Source organism: Anastrepha ludens, chromosome 5, assembly GCF_028408465.1.
Source record: "Anastrepha ludens isolate Willacy chromosome 5, idAnaLude1.1, whole genome shotgun sequence".
NCBI lineage: Eukaryota > Metazoa > Arthropoda > Insecta > Diptera > Tephritidae > Anastrepha > Anastrepha ludens.
The window spans coordinates 77,993,246-78,010,480 of NC_071501.1; the positions used below are offsets into that span (position 1 = coordinate 77,993,246).

The 17,235-nt window shown below is 34.9% G+C and overlaps 1 protein-coding gene across 1 annotated transcript in view; it reads right to left on the bottom strand.

Annotated features, from left to right (window-relative positions):
* Nucleotides 1–17,235, bottom strand: part of LOC128864765 (uncharacterized) — a 184,731-nt gene that overhangs the window by 38,489 nt on the left and 129,007 nt on the right. Inside the window, exons 2-3 of the mRNA XM_054104523.1 lie at nt 16,343–16,587; nt 1,921–2,056 (exon numbers count right to left, since the gene is read on the bottom strand). Coding sequence (XP_053960498.1) covers nt 1,921–2,056; nt 16,343–16,587 — 381 coding nt within the window. The remainder of the gene's footprint in view (nt 1–1,920; nt 2,057–16,342; nt 16,588–17,235) is intronic.

The window sequence follows — 17,235 nt, forward strand, 5'->3', positions numbered from 1 at the left end:
TGGTCGAAATAAGCAAATCCTGGCTTGAAATAACACGAGGCCACCAGATTCTCAAAATTTTGGGTAAGCACGCGTTGACAAAAGATTGCAGCCTTCGCACGAGCACGGATGTAAGCAACCAGGATTCGCTGCGACCGATTTTACGTTAGAATTGAAGATTCGTAGCTTAGTTTTGACTGATATGGAATTTGAAACCCATATATATATATAGCTCTGAAAATGCTGCACGAGCTTTGTTGATACAGCGTGCGATGTCTTCAATCGTCCCCCCTGTGCTGGTGTGAATTTACTTCCGAGGTAGCAAAGGTAGCAAAATTAAAAATCACATGACTACTTCTTCGATAGAGGAGTCGGCCTTGTTATTTAAATTTTATGCCTTGTACTGGTAAAATAATGTGTTCATCGATGACGCCCCAAATGGAGTTAATTAAGCAGCAACAAAATCTTGTATACAAATTATAGCCGTTCCCTTGACAATCTTAAATTCAGATCAATGCGATAACGAGTTTATGAAATATATCGATATAAATAAAAGTGTAGTTTTCTATCACTACCTTTAAGTTTAATTTAAAAATAAACTAGCAATATATTGAATTTAGAGTCGCCTGGGATTTCTCTCCGCACTTTCCCGAGTATTTCGATACCCTAGAAATCGAGCTTTTATGACCTCGGTGTCACCTCAGATATCAAAATCGAATAGTTATCGATAGATACATGCATTTATTTAGAAATGCGGTTAGATATAAAGGCGAAATGAAGCTCCTAAGTATATTCAAGTAACAAAAGCTTCCTTGTTCTCGGTTTTAAAGTACAAGTGGAGAATGTGAAGAACAACATTTATATATAATTGGTTCCTATACCCTTTTTAGGTGTTTGTGGTGTGGAGCTTCATGTTTTTCCCGAAATGGAGTGACCTATGGTTTCATGCCGACACTGAATGGCAGACATTTCTTTTATGAGAAGCTTTTTCATGACAGAAATACACTCGGAGATTTGCCATCGCCGGCCTTGCTATTAGAAAAAAAACTTGTTCTGTCATTTGGTGTTTCATGCATGGAGATTCGAACCTACGCACTTTCGAAGGGTAGTCACGCACCAACCAATTCGCCTACGGTGGCCGGCGTGTGCACATTTATCAGTCAAAATTGAAACCTCATTAATATGGAAATGAATAAATTTCTTAACTCTTTGGCACCTATTAAATTCTACCACAATTTGGATGGGGTTTCTTTATCTTTTCCACGAATGCTGTATTATCATCGCCCTTATCTTGCCCATTTGCCACTTACTTATTGTGCGGAAACATTTCCTTGAATTATTGTTTTTCTTTTTGGTTTTTTGGTTGCCGCTAGCATTTGGTTCACACTTGTAAACTCTTTTGCTAGTGTTTTGTGTAAAATGAAATTATATTAGTAGCAAAATTACTGCTAGAAACTTTAAACTAACTACTGCCAACTAAATTTTAAGCTCTTCCGAAGTTTCCGCTTAGAAACACGAAATGAGGGAGCTCACAACAATCAGACACCATGACGCCTATTCGTGGACGCTTTGGCACAAAGTCTTTATAAATAATTTTGACGCTTAATTAACATTTAAATAGACTTTAGCTGGCTTATTAGCACCAAAGCTCCCCACTACCCGACTTCATACCGCTGTACGCTTAGAGATTCCACTGCGAGTCTGAACTCAACACATTAATTGGTCGCATTTTTTGTGATGCCCCCTGTTGTTTCAGTTGGAGTTGTTCACGCTGGCCGCGGCACGTACATACATACACAGTTTATTCGTAGTGCAGTGCTGTATGCGCGCGAATATGCAAATGTAGATATGTAGATGTATTTTTGTGTGTGTAAATGTATTCAGCTGCATATGCGAATGCAGTTAGACTAGGAAGTGGTTGCTACAGAATTTTTTACTTACTGACAACGGTCATCGTCTCGGATTCGGAAACTGTGTTGAATGCTGGTGCTTCGCCGGAAACTTCGCATTTATAGAGTCCAGTCGACATCAGTGTGACGCGACGTAGCGTAACTTTTGTGTCTGATGAATTGCGAACCTTAAAAAAATAGGAAGATTGACATGAATGTGGAAGTGATGCTTATTTTATTTTTAATTCCATTTTGTTGTACAATTTTAATGAAATTTCACAAAAGTTATTGTCCTTGAATAAACTCAGTTGAATATTGTTAGAAGGGATACAAAGTTTTAGTACGTGTAATGTAAGTACACTGCTGGTCTTAGGTTAGACGCACGTTTAGTTGCATACAACTTTGCTTCATATTTATTTATTAAAGGACGATAGAAAAGAAGTAATGATACTTTAAATATAATATTCAAATGATTATACAAATTTATCAAAATTGTGTTTTTCAAACATTTTCTTAAAGCTACTCAAAATAAGGCGAATTTTTCTTGGTCATTAGAATAGACGCACTTTGGCTTTTTAATTTTTATAAGAAAAGTATTTGGATTTTAACTTAAATTACTACTTGATCTATTTGATGAATTTCAGTAATGAGTACTGCCTGCTTTGTTAGTAATAACTTCATAAATCAAGTTAATGTTTCCTTATCTTCGTATTGCTTTCCTCCTTCGTATACCTTCCGTGTTAGTCAGACCCAAACATTTTCAATTACGTTAAGATCTGGAGAATATGGTGGCCAGGTCATGATATTAACGTTTTGACTCGAAATAAAAGATTTTACTACTCGAGAGTTATGAATAGGAGCATTGTCTTGTTGAAAAATCCAAGGAATTGGTCCAAAGAGATCTTTTAATTTTGGAAATAAGGAATCCAACAATGTTTTGAAGCGATCGCCGTTCATCTTTTGATCGATAAAAATAAAGTCAATTGTTCCATAAAACGTGATAGCACCCCACACCATTATTCCCCCTTCTCGGCTATGGTGGCGACTTAAATATAGCTCATCTTTCCGCAAATCGTGATAATAATATTGAAATCCATCAGGGCCATCTAAATTAAAACCTTTTTCATCAGTAAATACAACTGAACGCCAATCATTTAGTCGAGTGTCAGATTGGACAGTCCACGTCATGTATTCTTTCGCGAATTGAAGCCGGTTTTCTTTGCGTATTGAATTCAAAGGGGTTTTTTTTCTTGATTTTTAGACGCTTCAGGTGTTCTGCATTCCTGATCGTACGCTGAACAGTTGATAGGCTAGCTTTTACTCCGGCCAACTCCTTGATCTTAGCAGCAGATTTAGTCGAATTCGAAGCAATTCTAACAATTTGGCGTACTGCTTGTTTTGATAGTGCCTTTTTTTCCCCTTTGAAGTTATTTCCATATGCCTCTGGATCCTTCAAATATCTGTCAACAGTTCTGGAGCTGCGATTTATTTGTTTAGCAATGTTCCGATTGGACAGTCCTTGCGAGTGAAGAAAGTCTACTTTTTGACGTTCCAATAAGCTCATAACAGCAGTTTTTTTTTTCTTCAAATGTAGCTCGAAAACACTTTATTTGTTTATTTTTGATATTTTTTCAATACGAAAGTTTACACTTGTCCACGCAATACGAAGAAATTTAAGCTGCGTCTAATTCAATGACCAACCGAAAACACGTGTGATTGCCATAGAAATTTCTATAATCTCCGTATGCACAGTTATTTTTTCGCAAATCAACCAGCTGTCAGCATTTTTTTTTTCGAACAAGATTCGCACTTTGATTGGAAAAGCATTTTGGACAATTAGAACAAGCATGATAATAAATAATTGATTTTGTTTAAAAAAAACGATGGTGCGTCTAACCTAAGACCAGCAGTGTATCTATAAGAGAAATTTAATAGTTTAGATAATGTAGAATGAAATATTTTATCTAAAGCACGAAAATTTATAAGTAACCATTTTAACAATTTAAGTTGGATGATTTGTACGAATAATGTTGAAAAAAATTTAATGAAATTTTGTTTATTTCAGCGAGTTACGCTAAATTTCCAACGCGCCTGTAGGTATGCTGCAAATTTAAAATTTTTGCTTATCACTTCATTTGGTGCTATGGAAATCTCTTCATGTCTCAAAAGGCATATGAAATGGTAGACTGGGAGAATACACTGCGTGCATATATAACCATGCGCTCCATAAAGAGTGCAGGACTCATTACAAGAGTCACCCGAGCCATAAGGCTTAATAAATTATTAAAAGATAATTAACCGCGCACTGCATTGGTGTGCGCTAACGCACCTTGTGAGCTATCAAATTCAAATAAATAAAGCCGCAAATGAGCTCACCACGAAGCTCAGGTGACACTCCGCTATACTTCGCTCTCCCACTCTCCCTAAGCTAATCAGTGTCCGATATTGTTACCGGCCTTAACAGCTTATTGTTTGACATTGGCTTAATATTTTACCAATCAAATTTTTTATTATTATTTTCCTTTTGGTTGAAAAAGTTTTGCATAAATCTCGGTTGTATGTATATTACACTTTTTTCTTTACACAAATTTTGTTGAAAACGTAATATGAGCCCGGCCGTCCATCTGCATACAGCCGTTGAAAAATACTTAAGAGCAATGCACAGTTCTCTCCATTTTAGACTTTTTTTTAAAATATTAGTTCAATGTTTTATTTTATAAATTGAAAATGTTTTCAACTGTATCAGTCTTTGTATCTAAGAAAAACATAATAAACAATATTCATACACAAAATCTACTGATGAAACTCAACTTTGCCTAATCAAAATAATCTTCACTCACGAAGTTTGTTTCGTTGTTAGTGTCTGAGATTTTTCTAAACAAGAACACAAGAAAACATTTTTTTCGCTTGCCTTCTTGTCGCGACGGTGTACTCGTGTATCTCTTTTTATGCATACACAATTTTTCGGATGATGTGAATAAAAAACTTTAAAACTTATAGACGAAATTTCGAAACATTTTTAGATCAAATTACAAAATCGTGTCGTATGGTCAGTGTTAAGCAGCAACAAAAAAAAAAAAAAAAAAAAAAGAAAAAAAAAAAAAAAAAAAGAAAACTACCTCTGTTCCAACCAAAAATGCTAGTGAGATAAAATTTGGTATTTTTTTTCTTTCACCTGCTTTCATACTTTTCCCCGGAGAGTTTTCATGCTCACAAATGCTGACACATCATGACTTGGCATCGAAATAATTTGTTTACTTCTCTGCGCGCAAACTTGGCGGGAAATGATGGAAGAAAAAGTTGGACATGCCAAGAAAAAGTTTGAAGTAAAAACGCAGCAGAGTGAATGTTTGCAAAAAGAAAGTGAGTCAGTCATGCAATTAAATTTGCGTTAGTGAAATAAAGATTAATGTATTTTGAAATTTTCACTAAAATTTCATTATTGAGTCGGAAAGGACAACAAAGAGCTGCGAAAACTTTAGCAGCATTAAAAAAAGAAACAAGAAAGGAAAACAAAACTCAAAATTATATTAAAAAACAAAAACAAAAATTAAAATGAACCAAATGTGGCACAGAGAAAGGCATATTTAAAAAAGCGACGGAAACTGCCGAAAACTTATTAAGGATAAAGATTTATTGGTGCGCACTATTGGGTGGCGCTATTAAAGCAAACGATTTCACTACCAGCGAATTATTAACAAATTTTTTGTAGTGGTAGTTTGAATTTTCGAAGTAGTTAAATTTTTCTGTTTCTATGCAAAAGCTTCGCGCACAGAATCGCGAAAAAAACGCAAGCTGCGGCTATGCCATAAAAGTGCAGCAGCCAGTAATGCACAGGCTTCAAGGTCAGCAGAAGAAACGTATGGAAGCAGCATTAAATTTAACGCTTTTAATTTATTGCTTCTATTTTTAAAGTACAAGAAATGATAATAATAAAAGTTATTTAAATTTTTCCCATGCCCTTGCGAAAGTATGCCTGGCTAAAACATATTTCATACTACTTTTAAATGCATACATGCACTTAGTCGCAGCAGTAACTGCAGGAACATGTAATATTTTCCTCAAATCTTGCTTCTCTACTCTGCCTCAAAAACTTTTGCTCTACAAAGTGCAACTTATGTGCGTTGCGTTGGATTTTCTTCGTCTAGAAATTATTGTAATTGCAAAAGTTTGTGACTGTGGCTCTGCAGTCACGACTGTTTGGTTTGTGGCATTGAAAGCCGCCTTAGTTTTTAATTTACTTGCCATTTTTCTTTTTTCTCTTAAAGCTCTTGCTCTTGTGTTTATGCGCTTATGTTTTATTTTTATGCTACAATTCAGCAAGAAATATTATATTTTAACTCATAAATCGTTAGGTTAAAATGGAAATGAATTATTTCTCTCCCTTTTATTGTTCCTTTAGGATAATGATAATATGAGAAAGAAATTTTCTTAATGTGCAATGCATTACTGTACTGATATATATGCATGTCGCGCGTTCGCTGACATAAAATAATATCTCAACAAAAAAAAAATAATTCGGCTTTGAAATTTTTAAGTTCATTTCTACTCAAATAAACATTGTAACACTGCATTATATGTAGAACAAAAACTTCTCAAAAGAGCGAAAATATCAAGTCATCGCTCGATAATTACTAAAACTTCGCATAGCGGAGTTTTTCAAGTCGCTGATTACGAGTCTGAATGTATTTTTCCAAAATCCAAAGTGGCGGATCCAATATAGCGTACGACTTTAAAAATAAAAAATTCAGAATTTGAAAAAATGAAGAAAGTCATAAAAGTTATAGATATTCGTATATAAAAAATGGAAATAGGAAATAGTTCAAAAATAGTACTACTACTTCCGCGTGGTAAACCATGGATACCAGGTTTTTTTTAGGTGAACTTGCGGTTTTGCAAGCCAAAAAAACCTGATTTACGATTTTTAGTTACGTAGCGCAGATAAATTAGACACCTTAAAGGGATAGTTTTGGATAGATTCACATTTGCAAACTGTAAAAAGTGGCATAAATTAATTTTAGTATACATTCTAAGCTAGAATGTTAGAGAAACATATTACGCCTTGCGAATTCGCCGTGTCGTTAGAGCGGATGAATAAACAAGCAAAAGGAAGGGGAGTTACAAAGCGAAAACAAACTGCATTTCGAGGCTTTATATTAATTTGTGCTTTCACAATTTAATACACGGCATCTCGTTTTCATTTGTTTTATTAGTTTGACTCCCACAAATTACAAACCACAATCACTGAATTTTCTCAAACACGTAATTTTTCCTACTTTTGTTTGTTTTGTTCGTTTGATTTTTATTGCAAACTGAGTTAACGTCAGACTTGTCAAAATCGGTCCTCTATTCGCCTTGCACTCTAAGTATACTAGCGGCGGCCGCAGCCGAATGTCTTGGTGCGTGACTACCAGAGAAAATGAAGAAAATATTTTTTCTATTAGCGGTCGCCCCTCAGCAGGCAAAGGCAAATCTCCGAGTATATTTCTGTTATGAAAAGCTCCTCATAAAAAATATCTGCTGTTCGGAGTCGGCTTGAAGCAGTAGGTCCCTCCATTTGTGAAACAACATCAAGATGTACGCCGCAAATAGGAGGAGGAGCTCGGTCAAACACCGAACGGTGTAACATAATATAATTTATTATAATGTAATATATACATATGTGCCCATAATTACGAAAGTGGTCTGTGTCAATTACAAAAAATGAATTTATCGCTTATTTTACATCCACAGTATCTTAAACTATATGTATTTAATATAATTTTCACGATATCGTCAAAAATGAACCTATAGGTAGTGGATGTAATTTCAGCGTTATACGGAATTCATTTAGTGTTAATTATGAAAGTGGTCTAAGCCGAGAATTGGAAGAAATTACATGTAAGCTATATTTACTGAATAGCAAAATCCAAGCGTGCAATAATGAGGAAGACAAATTACATCTTGGAGAAAGTCATGATGTACATTTACAAAATGCCGAAGGAGCTAGGATCGGTCTTGCAGAGGAACAGAAAAAAGCCAAAGAAAATTCCAACAAATACTAAGAATCCTCGTTTGACTAACAAACTTGGGCTTCCATAATGACGATATCAATATGTATGTATGGGATGAAAGTACAGTATCAAGAGGTGCACAAGAAGTAGCATCATACATTTTAGCGCATATGAAGGACTCGTAATACAAGTAGCATTACTGCGTGCTCAGGTCAAAATCGTAACATTAAAGTAGCATTAACGTGGATGAAAATTGCCCAGTCAAATAATAAAAATATTAAAACGGTAGACCATACATTTTTGATATTGCGTAATTCCTTTCTATCGAATTGCCTTGATTTCGGTTTGATAGGAATGAAAATAAAAACACAAACTTACTTACACTCGTACAACATTATTATGAATTGATGGAAAATTTTAGGAGGAAAAGCGATTTTCGGTAAAACGAATATTGCAGCCGGATTTTATTTCGCCGAAGTCACTAGACGAATCAATAATACAAAACAGTACAAAATACCGCAGTCGAATCTGTCTCTTGGCTTAAAATTAAATGGATGCGTTTCTTAAGAAACGAACCTTATAAAATGTTCCACAAAACTTTCTTAGACTATTCTAAATTCCACGTTTTGAATCTATCACCTTAAAGAGGAATGCCAAAAATATATGAAAATATTAAATTACTTTCATTATTCACCACCCCTAAAAGCGTACGAAGGAAACCAACAGAAAGATATTATGTGTTTACTACTATACATCCCACCAGGAGCATTTTATGAACATTAAAAACTAGAAAAAATTATAAAAATGGATTACTTTTGGAAATAATTTATAAATGTTCATGAATTACTTCGTCAAAGTTATTGCTTCAAATAAAACTCATCGTTTTTTATTACACTAAGTCATTTATAGGGCATTCAATTAATTTTGAAAATGGCCTAAGTAAATTAGAACTTTAATAACAATATTTTCGTATGAAATTTTAATCCAGACTAAGAAAATTATAAATTAAAATGTCGCATAATATAAAAATATTTTTTAACTCGTTCAAACGCAATTCATTAAATATCTCGAAACAAGAAATATATGACTTAGACCTTTCTTCATAATTATAGCCATATACATATATGCACTCTAAGGAACAAAATTACCCCAAAAGTAATTTCAAATCTAAAAATTTGCAAGGAGACACCAAATTAAAAAAAAACATATTTCTAATAGCGGTCGCCCCTCGGCAGGCAATGGCATACCTCCGAGTGTATTCCTGCCATGAAAAAACTCCTCATAAAAATATTTGCCGTTCGGAGTCGGCTTGAAACTGTAGGTCCTTCCATTTGTGGAAGAACATCAAGACTCACACCACAAATAGGAGGAGGAGCTCGGCCAAATACCCAAAATACAGGTACGGGCCAATTATATATGTATATATATATGTATGTATGGGGCTGATTGAAAGAATATCGACGATATTTCGATTTCTGCTTACATATATTGGCGTTATGATTTTGAGAGAAGTATAGCGGATCATCTTTTGAATACCAAATTTTTGCTCTGCCAAGTTGTTGGCTATTTAGTTATACATATATTCAAATTATTAATCTGCGTTGTCGGAATCGATGATAAAAGTACTCACCAACAACGAAGAGCGGAAGACATGTTAGCACCGATTAGAGACTAATGAGGCAAATAGGCTTCACAACAAAAGAAAGTGTATATATGTGCCCTATGAAAATGTTGCTGTCGAGAAACCGCTATTGTCTTTTCGTGGCAGGTGAACATTCAAGCAAAATATGCCATCAAAGCCCGCTAAAGAGATGCGCGGATGCCCTCGGTAGAAAGATATGGAGTCTTTATGACAGTAAGACTAGCTTTGCTTGAAGTATGCAGGTTTATATTGGTAAATCTCCAGTAATTCGAATGTAATTATAAAAATCTTATTTAAATAAATAAAAATAATGTGACTTTTTCAAAAAATGGGCATTTTTAGTACAAGTTCTGAAATTTTTTTATGAAATAGATTTTATTGTGCCCAAATCATACATAGGTTAAATTTCATCTATTCAGAAATTGTCCAAAAAATGTAAATTTTTTTGAAAAAAATACAAAATATTTATTGATTTAAATAAAATTTATATAATTGCATTCGAGCTATAAATTTTTTTTATTCGATATATACATTTTTTTTTATTCGAAAAAAAAATTTGTTAAAACTAAAAAAAATTAAGCTTAATTTTTTTTAATTTAAGTTAAGATATACTTTATTTTTTAATTTTAGCAACATTTTTTTTCCGAATTAAAAAAAAATAGTTAAGCTGAATTTACCGCAATGAAAAAAGAAAATTAAAAAAAAAATTAGCTACATTTTTTTGATTTAAATTTAAATTAAGATATATTTTTCAATTTTCTTTTTTCATTATGATAAATTCAGCTTAACTAATTTTTTTTCCATTTCCATTTGTGGAACAACATCGAGACGCACACCACAAATAGGAGGAGGAGCTCGGCCAAACACCTAACAGAATTGTACGTGCCAATTATTTATTTTTTTTTTATTTTATTTTTTTTAATTGTGTAGAAAACAATTTTAATTCAATTAAAATTAAATTGATTAAATTTATTTATTTTTTTTTTAATTTTTAACTATGTTGTGCCACTTTTTTTTCGTTTCAGCTTGGCTTGAAAATTGTAGAGTCAACTAAAATAAAGCAAAAGAAGGGCAGTAAAAAGTTGCTCCGATAGGGATCCGCAAAAGTTATGTTATGCCCCGATGAAAGATTTACCTACTTATTTTTATGCGTTTGCTTGTATTTTTAAAACCACCACTCCGTTTGGTTTTAGTTATTTATTTATTATATATCAGGTGTATTTTTTAGCTAGTTTAACAGTTGATAACGGCAAATTGTTTTGACATTACTTTGGTAAGGTTTGGTAAGTCATCATTAATCGTTTAACGGCAGAACAGCGCTTCCAAATAGTGGAAATTTACTTTGACAAAATTAAATATGTTCGCGAAGTTTATTGAGTACTGGTGGCTCCTTATTTTTTTCGAAATAAGAAAGGAGCTGCCGTTACGATGAATGATGAGAGTTATCGAGCCGAATGGAAAACAAAAATTCAATCAGCCAAACGTCGATAATGTTTGGTTCCAACGAGGTGGCGCAACTTGCCATAGAGCGCACTCAACAATCGATTTGTTGCAATATTTTAGGTATCAGTCCGGTGTAACGACCGAAATTTCGACGTTTTCTCATGAACCTTTTTTAAAAAGATAATAAAATGCGATCGTTTTAAGGTTTTTACATGTTTTTATTGGTGTTTTGAAGTATATAAAAAAAAATGTTTAAAGTTAATTTTATATTAATTTGTTTAATATTTTTGACGTCAAAGTGGGATCCTTAAAAAAAAGATGAGTTGGTTCGGGGAAACACACAGCCTTCCAAAGTCATCAGAAATAAAAATTCAAAAAGATTATTATTCTGTAGAGTTTATTTTAGGTCCCGAACCTAAAATATATATAAAAATAAAAAAAAATAAAAAAAATGCCGGACTCGTGAAAAAAGTTCTCAAAATCTAATTTTTTTCTTCATAAATTGTTTACATTAAATAGTTCATTATTAAAAAATTAAATGTTATAAAGTTCCGGGATCTAGATATGTATGTCTAGAATAACGGGTTAAATTTTTAGCCAAATCGGTTAAATTGTTTTGTGTCAGTGATTCCCTGAAATTTCGAAAACATGGTTTTGAGAAAAACGCGTTTAAAGACGGTCAGAGCAGCTGCTGCTGGCGTGTCACACGCTTTCATACACACTACGGCACGCTCTCTTATTTTAGCTATAACTTTAAAAATAATAACAAAATTCTGTCTGAAATTTTTATAGCATATTTTTAAGATGTTTTTCTTCCGCAAAATGTAAAAAAAAAAATCGATTTTTTGAACCCGTCACACCGGGCTACTACCTTTTAGCCACCATTAGACTGTTCGAATGTACCATTTAACCCGCAGCCGCTCCCGTCGTATGCCGGATTTGCTTCTTAACAAATAAATACCATAAAATTATCTACCAGATTAAAATAAAAACGAATTCATTCCAAAAATATTTCTGTTTAATATAATAATTTTAAATTTTCATGCTCTTAAAAAAAACTCTTATTGACGAGGTTTTATTTTTAGTTGCCGCTTCAAGTGAGCTGTTGCACGTTTTTAAAATATCATCATTAACATAATCATTATTGGGTGGTAGACATTAATCATTGCCCGACAGGGTGAAAAAGTGCTTGAGAAAGAATTTCTGAATAACTTCCATATGTACGCATATATTTGTAGAGCCCTCATGTGTGTGAGAGTACGAGTGCATATGTACGGGTGTGCGCGAAGACTGTCGAGCGGCACGTACGTGCGTTTCCTATCGACCACAAAAAGCAAAAGGTGCAACAACGTTTTCCCTATGGGCTTTATTGGCTACTACTGACTGCATAGCTGATCGTAGTTGCGCCACAAAAGTCATGTTTCTTATTGGTCATTATTACAACGAAGTGTAAAACCATTGCAATAAATTGCAATAAAACTGAAATTAAATTTTTTATTAAGCTACCATTGCTACTGCGGTACGAGTGTGTGGAATATGGTATGCGCAGCGCTGTGCCTGTGTATTCGAATTCCATTTTGGTCCACGTGCCATGGTTTATGCAGCCAGCTAAAGGCAATTGGTAAGAACGCTCAGGACCGAAAGTACAACAGGCACGTACATTACCGCCGCCATCGATTTAAATGGCGAAAAGAGCAATGTGAGAAAAAATTGTGTTGTAATATTAAACGGATACGAATGGCATAGACTACGCCAGAGCCATAAATAGGGGGACGCGCACAGTGTAAAGAGATTAAGTATCGAAAATGGCTAACACGAAGGTCATTTTGTAACTTTTCAAAGTAGTTATAAGTATTGTATATAATATAAGTAAGTATCTATGTATATAGACATATATATGTGTGTGTATATATGAAAATGTGTATATATATGCATATAAAAGGTGGCACAAAATTAATCCAATTTTATTATTGAATAACTTTTGTACAAAAAAAGCTATATTGAGTGATGAAAATCCTTATTTCGACCTTTGCGCATTCAACTGTTTGCCTTTTTGCAAATTACAGTTCACAAGTGTCAAATATCGTATGATTGACGTACGACACCATTTGCAAAAATTATAAATTCTCCGATAGGGTGATTAGATAAATTAGATTAGATTTATGGGGGGTTGGACAAGTCCAAGCACTCAGTCAGTAGACCATTGTACTACACCCGGAGAGATTTCAGTAGACAGAATAGAGGTAGGAAAGATAAAAAGTGGATGGTAAGACGGATAAATTAGTTTGAGGTCGCTCTTCCACAAATCTCTGGAAGAGAAAGTGTATGAACTTTATCCTTACTCAGTATATTGCAACCCAATATCCTAAGTCTGATTCTGGAAAATTCAAGACAGCTACAGCTATCCTAAGTCTGATTCTGGAAAATGCAAGACTATGCAGTGTCGACATTCTCAAGACAGGATAGACATATCGGGCTGTCGACGACCGCCATAGCAGTCATATGCCGACCACAGGCGTTTTGCTCTGTGATTGCACCCACCTCTACTCTCAGGCCCTTTCTGCTGGTCTGCTGGGGAGAAAGGTCGCAGTTTTCCTGTTTGGTTCTTTCACAAAGCACCTGGCTACTCTGCACGAGTTCAATTCAGACCAACGCTCTCTGTGGGTAGACCTCATGAAGTCGTCAATCCATAGTTGAATCGGTGCGAAATTGACACCTAGAAAGGGTTCAGGGCCTAGTGGCATACTTGCAGAGCTTTCATTTGCCAATTTATCAGCTAACTCGTTCCCTCTAATACCACAATGTCCAGGCACCTAAATAAGACTAAGTTTGTTGTATGTTGTAGCACTGTTCAGTTTTGTCTTCCATTCCCCGACTAGCTTCGAAGAGCAACGTGGGTTAGCAAGGGCTTTCAGTGCAGCTTTACTGTCACTACAAATTCCAATACTGTTGCCGCGCCACTTTCTCTCAATTAGCCAGTACGCCACATTCAAGATGGCATAGACTTCCGTAAGGAATACCGTGGCCATCTGTCCTGTGGCTTAGGAGTACTTAGTGTCTTCGTCTAAGTACCATCCAGGTCCGCTTCCATCACTGGTTTTGGATCCGTCGGTGTAGAAAGGGTGCTGATATCCCGTTAATAGGTTCTCTGGACTTAACCATTGATCTCTAACTGGGATCAAAACATCTTACCACCTACCGAAGCTAACGAAAGGCATGCGATTGTCCACGGGCATCGAGAACAGTGTGCACCGCCCCGACAACTGGTGGTATATCTGACAGTGACCAGTGCTTACTTCATTCCCCCAAACTCCGTTTAACTTGAGTCTATACGCCGCCTTCATTGCTTCCTTTCGAATTTGGAGATCTAGACGTGGCAAGTTCAGAATGACATTAAGCGCATCACCAGATGTCGTTCTCATGGCATCTGTGATACCCAAGCACACACTTCTCTGTAGCCTGTTTAGAGGTTTTACTCTGGAATTAACCATTGTGGTTTTCCACCATACTACAGAGGCGTATGTAATAATGGGTCTTATCAGGGTGATGTACAGCCAGTGTACTATCGCCGGTCTTAGACCCCATGTCTTGTCAAAGGTTCTCTTACACTGCCAGAAGACATTTAGTGTTCGAGAGACCTTCTGCTCGACGTGCTTCTTCCAGGTAAATTTACTATCTAGGATTATTCCTAAATATTTAACCTCAGAAGACAGTTGCAGTGTTACCCCTTTCAATGTGCGTAGTAACAGGCCTTCCATATTGCGTTTCCTAGTGAAAAGCACTAAGGTACTGTTTGTAGGATTCACCGAAATATCATGCAAATCGCACCAATACTCAATCTTATTTAGAGCTACCTGCATTTTATTGCATATAATTTCAAGTGATCGTCCTGAGATTAATACGCACACATCGTCTGCGTAGGCTTGGATGCGTCCAAGTTGCTGCAGGCTGATTAATTTTGAGCGTATTTGGGCGCATCACTCTCTACTATGGACACTATGCGTCCACTGATCGGAGCGATAGCAATTAGTCATCATTATCGTCACTCCCCATAAAAGAATGGTATCTACTGTGTTTCTATCGGTATTATGAAATCTATTTTATTTAAAGTCTTCCGCCCAAATATTTCCGAAAAATTTTAAGACTTACGCAAGCCGAACCGGGTTCGTTCAACGCCCAAAAATCGAGCATTTTATAAATAATATTAGTTTTTAAAAAAAATTTCCTAAAAATGATTTTCTCAGATGATGGAAGAGAGAGAGATGGAAGATTTAGGCTTTAAAAGTTTTGCATTAAAATATTTAAAAATTTGTATTAAAGGAATGAAAATAATGACATTTTGATGATATTTTTCACTTGTTTGGATGGTAGGCTTGAAAAAAATTTAAATAGCTCAGCTAAGTTTAGACCAATTTGCACTTCTAAGCTATTATTTGAAAAGTACTTTCACACTTTCATCGTTATTTGGTAAATTAATCCATTAACGCCCAACATTTTTTTCCGCAAATATCAGTATATCTCAATTTTCTTGATTCCGAAAATGTAATATAAAAAGGTTTTAACATTTTTATACAGCTTAGAAAAAAAATTAAATAAAACTTATGTCACTAAAAAAATCAATTTTTTTAATTACTTAGTTAAGGAAACTTTTTATTCTTCCGAAATATTTTGGTGCCGTCTTAGGACAATAACAATAATAAAAATAATAATTGGCGCTTACGCACTTTGTTGGGTACTCGGCCGAGCTACTCCCACTATTTAATGTTGTCCCACAAATGCACAGAGCTACAGTTTATGCTAGATCCGAACGGCAAATGGTTTTTTATGAGAAGCTTTTTCATGACAAAAATACACTTGGAGTTTTGCCATTACCTGCCGAGGAGCACTAGAAAAAAACTGTTTCTATCTTCTGTTGCTTCATGCCCAGATTTTCAAACCCGCTTTTCACGCACCAACCCTACGATGGCCGGCGGTAGTCTTAGAACATAATAAATTTTATAATTTCGGTGCGTCACCCTAATGTCTGAACATATCTATATGTAATATATAATAGCGCGGCCGGGGAAAATTTGCTTATTTAATTTGAAGTCAAAATTTTGTACTTAGCAAAAGGCAAAGAAATTAGTCGTGCCTTTGTTTATGATTAGCTATAAAAGTCCTAAGCAAATAATTTTGCTGAATAAAGTAAACCAAGTCTGTAGTTATTGTATAATATGTACATATTTACATTGAACAACAACCCAACTTCGAAATATGTACGTACGTAAGCCCCCATAGCTGTTTGTGTGTATGTAAATATATAAATAAATATGCTTTCAAAGGATTTTATACTTTTTAAATATTCATCTCCACCATCATCAATAACCTTCAGTGTTGTGTAGTTTGTGTGTACTTACATCTACATTGACGCCGGGCAATGGAAAGGCTTGCCCTGGTGGTTTGTCGCGCGGTACATAACGGTAAAACTCATGCCCATCCTTGTACCACTTCACTGAGTACAACGCCTCTCCATCCAGATTGTAGCGACAACCGAGTACGGCGGTCTTGAAACGCATTATGTGATTGGGTATTTTCACTTCGGTCATTGTGAGTGAGTTGGATATGTCTGCAAGAAGAAAAAGATAAATGTTGAAGTACTTTGCTTATTCTTAAAATATTTCCAACTCATGGACGTCTACATATGCACGTACACTTGTATATATACGAGAACATAAATATATTAGAGTAGTCTTTATTTTTAACTTTTGAAATTTATGTTAGTACATGTCATGAAAATTTAAAGACAATTGCAAAGCGTTTAATGGATGTGCAACGGGGGAAATATATTGTATTTTAAGGATACTGAAGTTACAATTAGATAACTAAAAATTTTATCTGAGAATTTCAATTTACGTAATTTTTGAAAATAAATACATAGTAATAATAATTGACACTTCCACCCTACTTTCGGTGTTTGGACGAGCTGCTCCTCCAATTTTGTGGTATGCGCCTTGATGTTTTTACACAAATGGAGAAACTTATAGTTTTACCTATGCTGCCTCCGAACGGCAGTTGTTATTTTTTATAAGGAGCTTCTTCATGGCAGGAATTCACTGCACCATTTGCTACCTCACTCAAGCGGCTTCGAATCCTATCAGTTAAAATTCTTCAAAGTAATTAACATGCATCGAAAATGCTCATTTTTTGCCACAACGAATAAACTATACTTTTAAGAGATGCTTTAGTCAAAATGTGCGAAAATATGGTATGTAATAGGACTATGAATAAGTACGTGCGGTTTTTTTTCGAA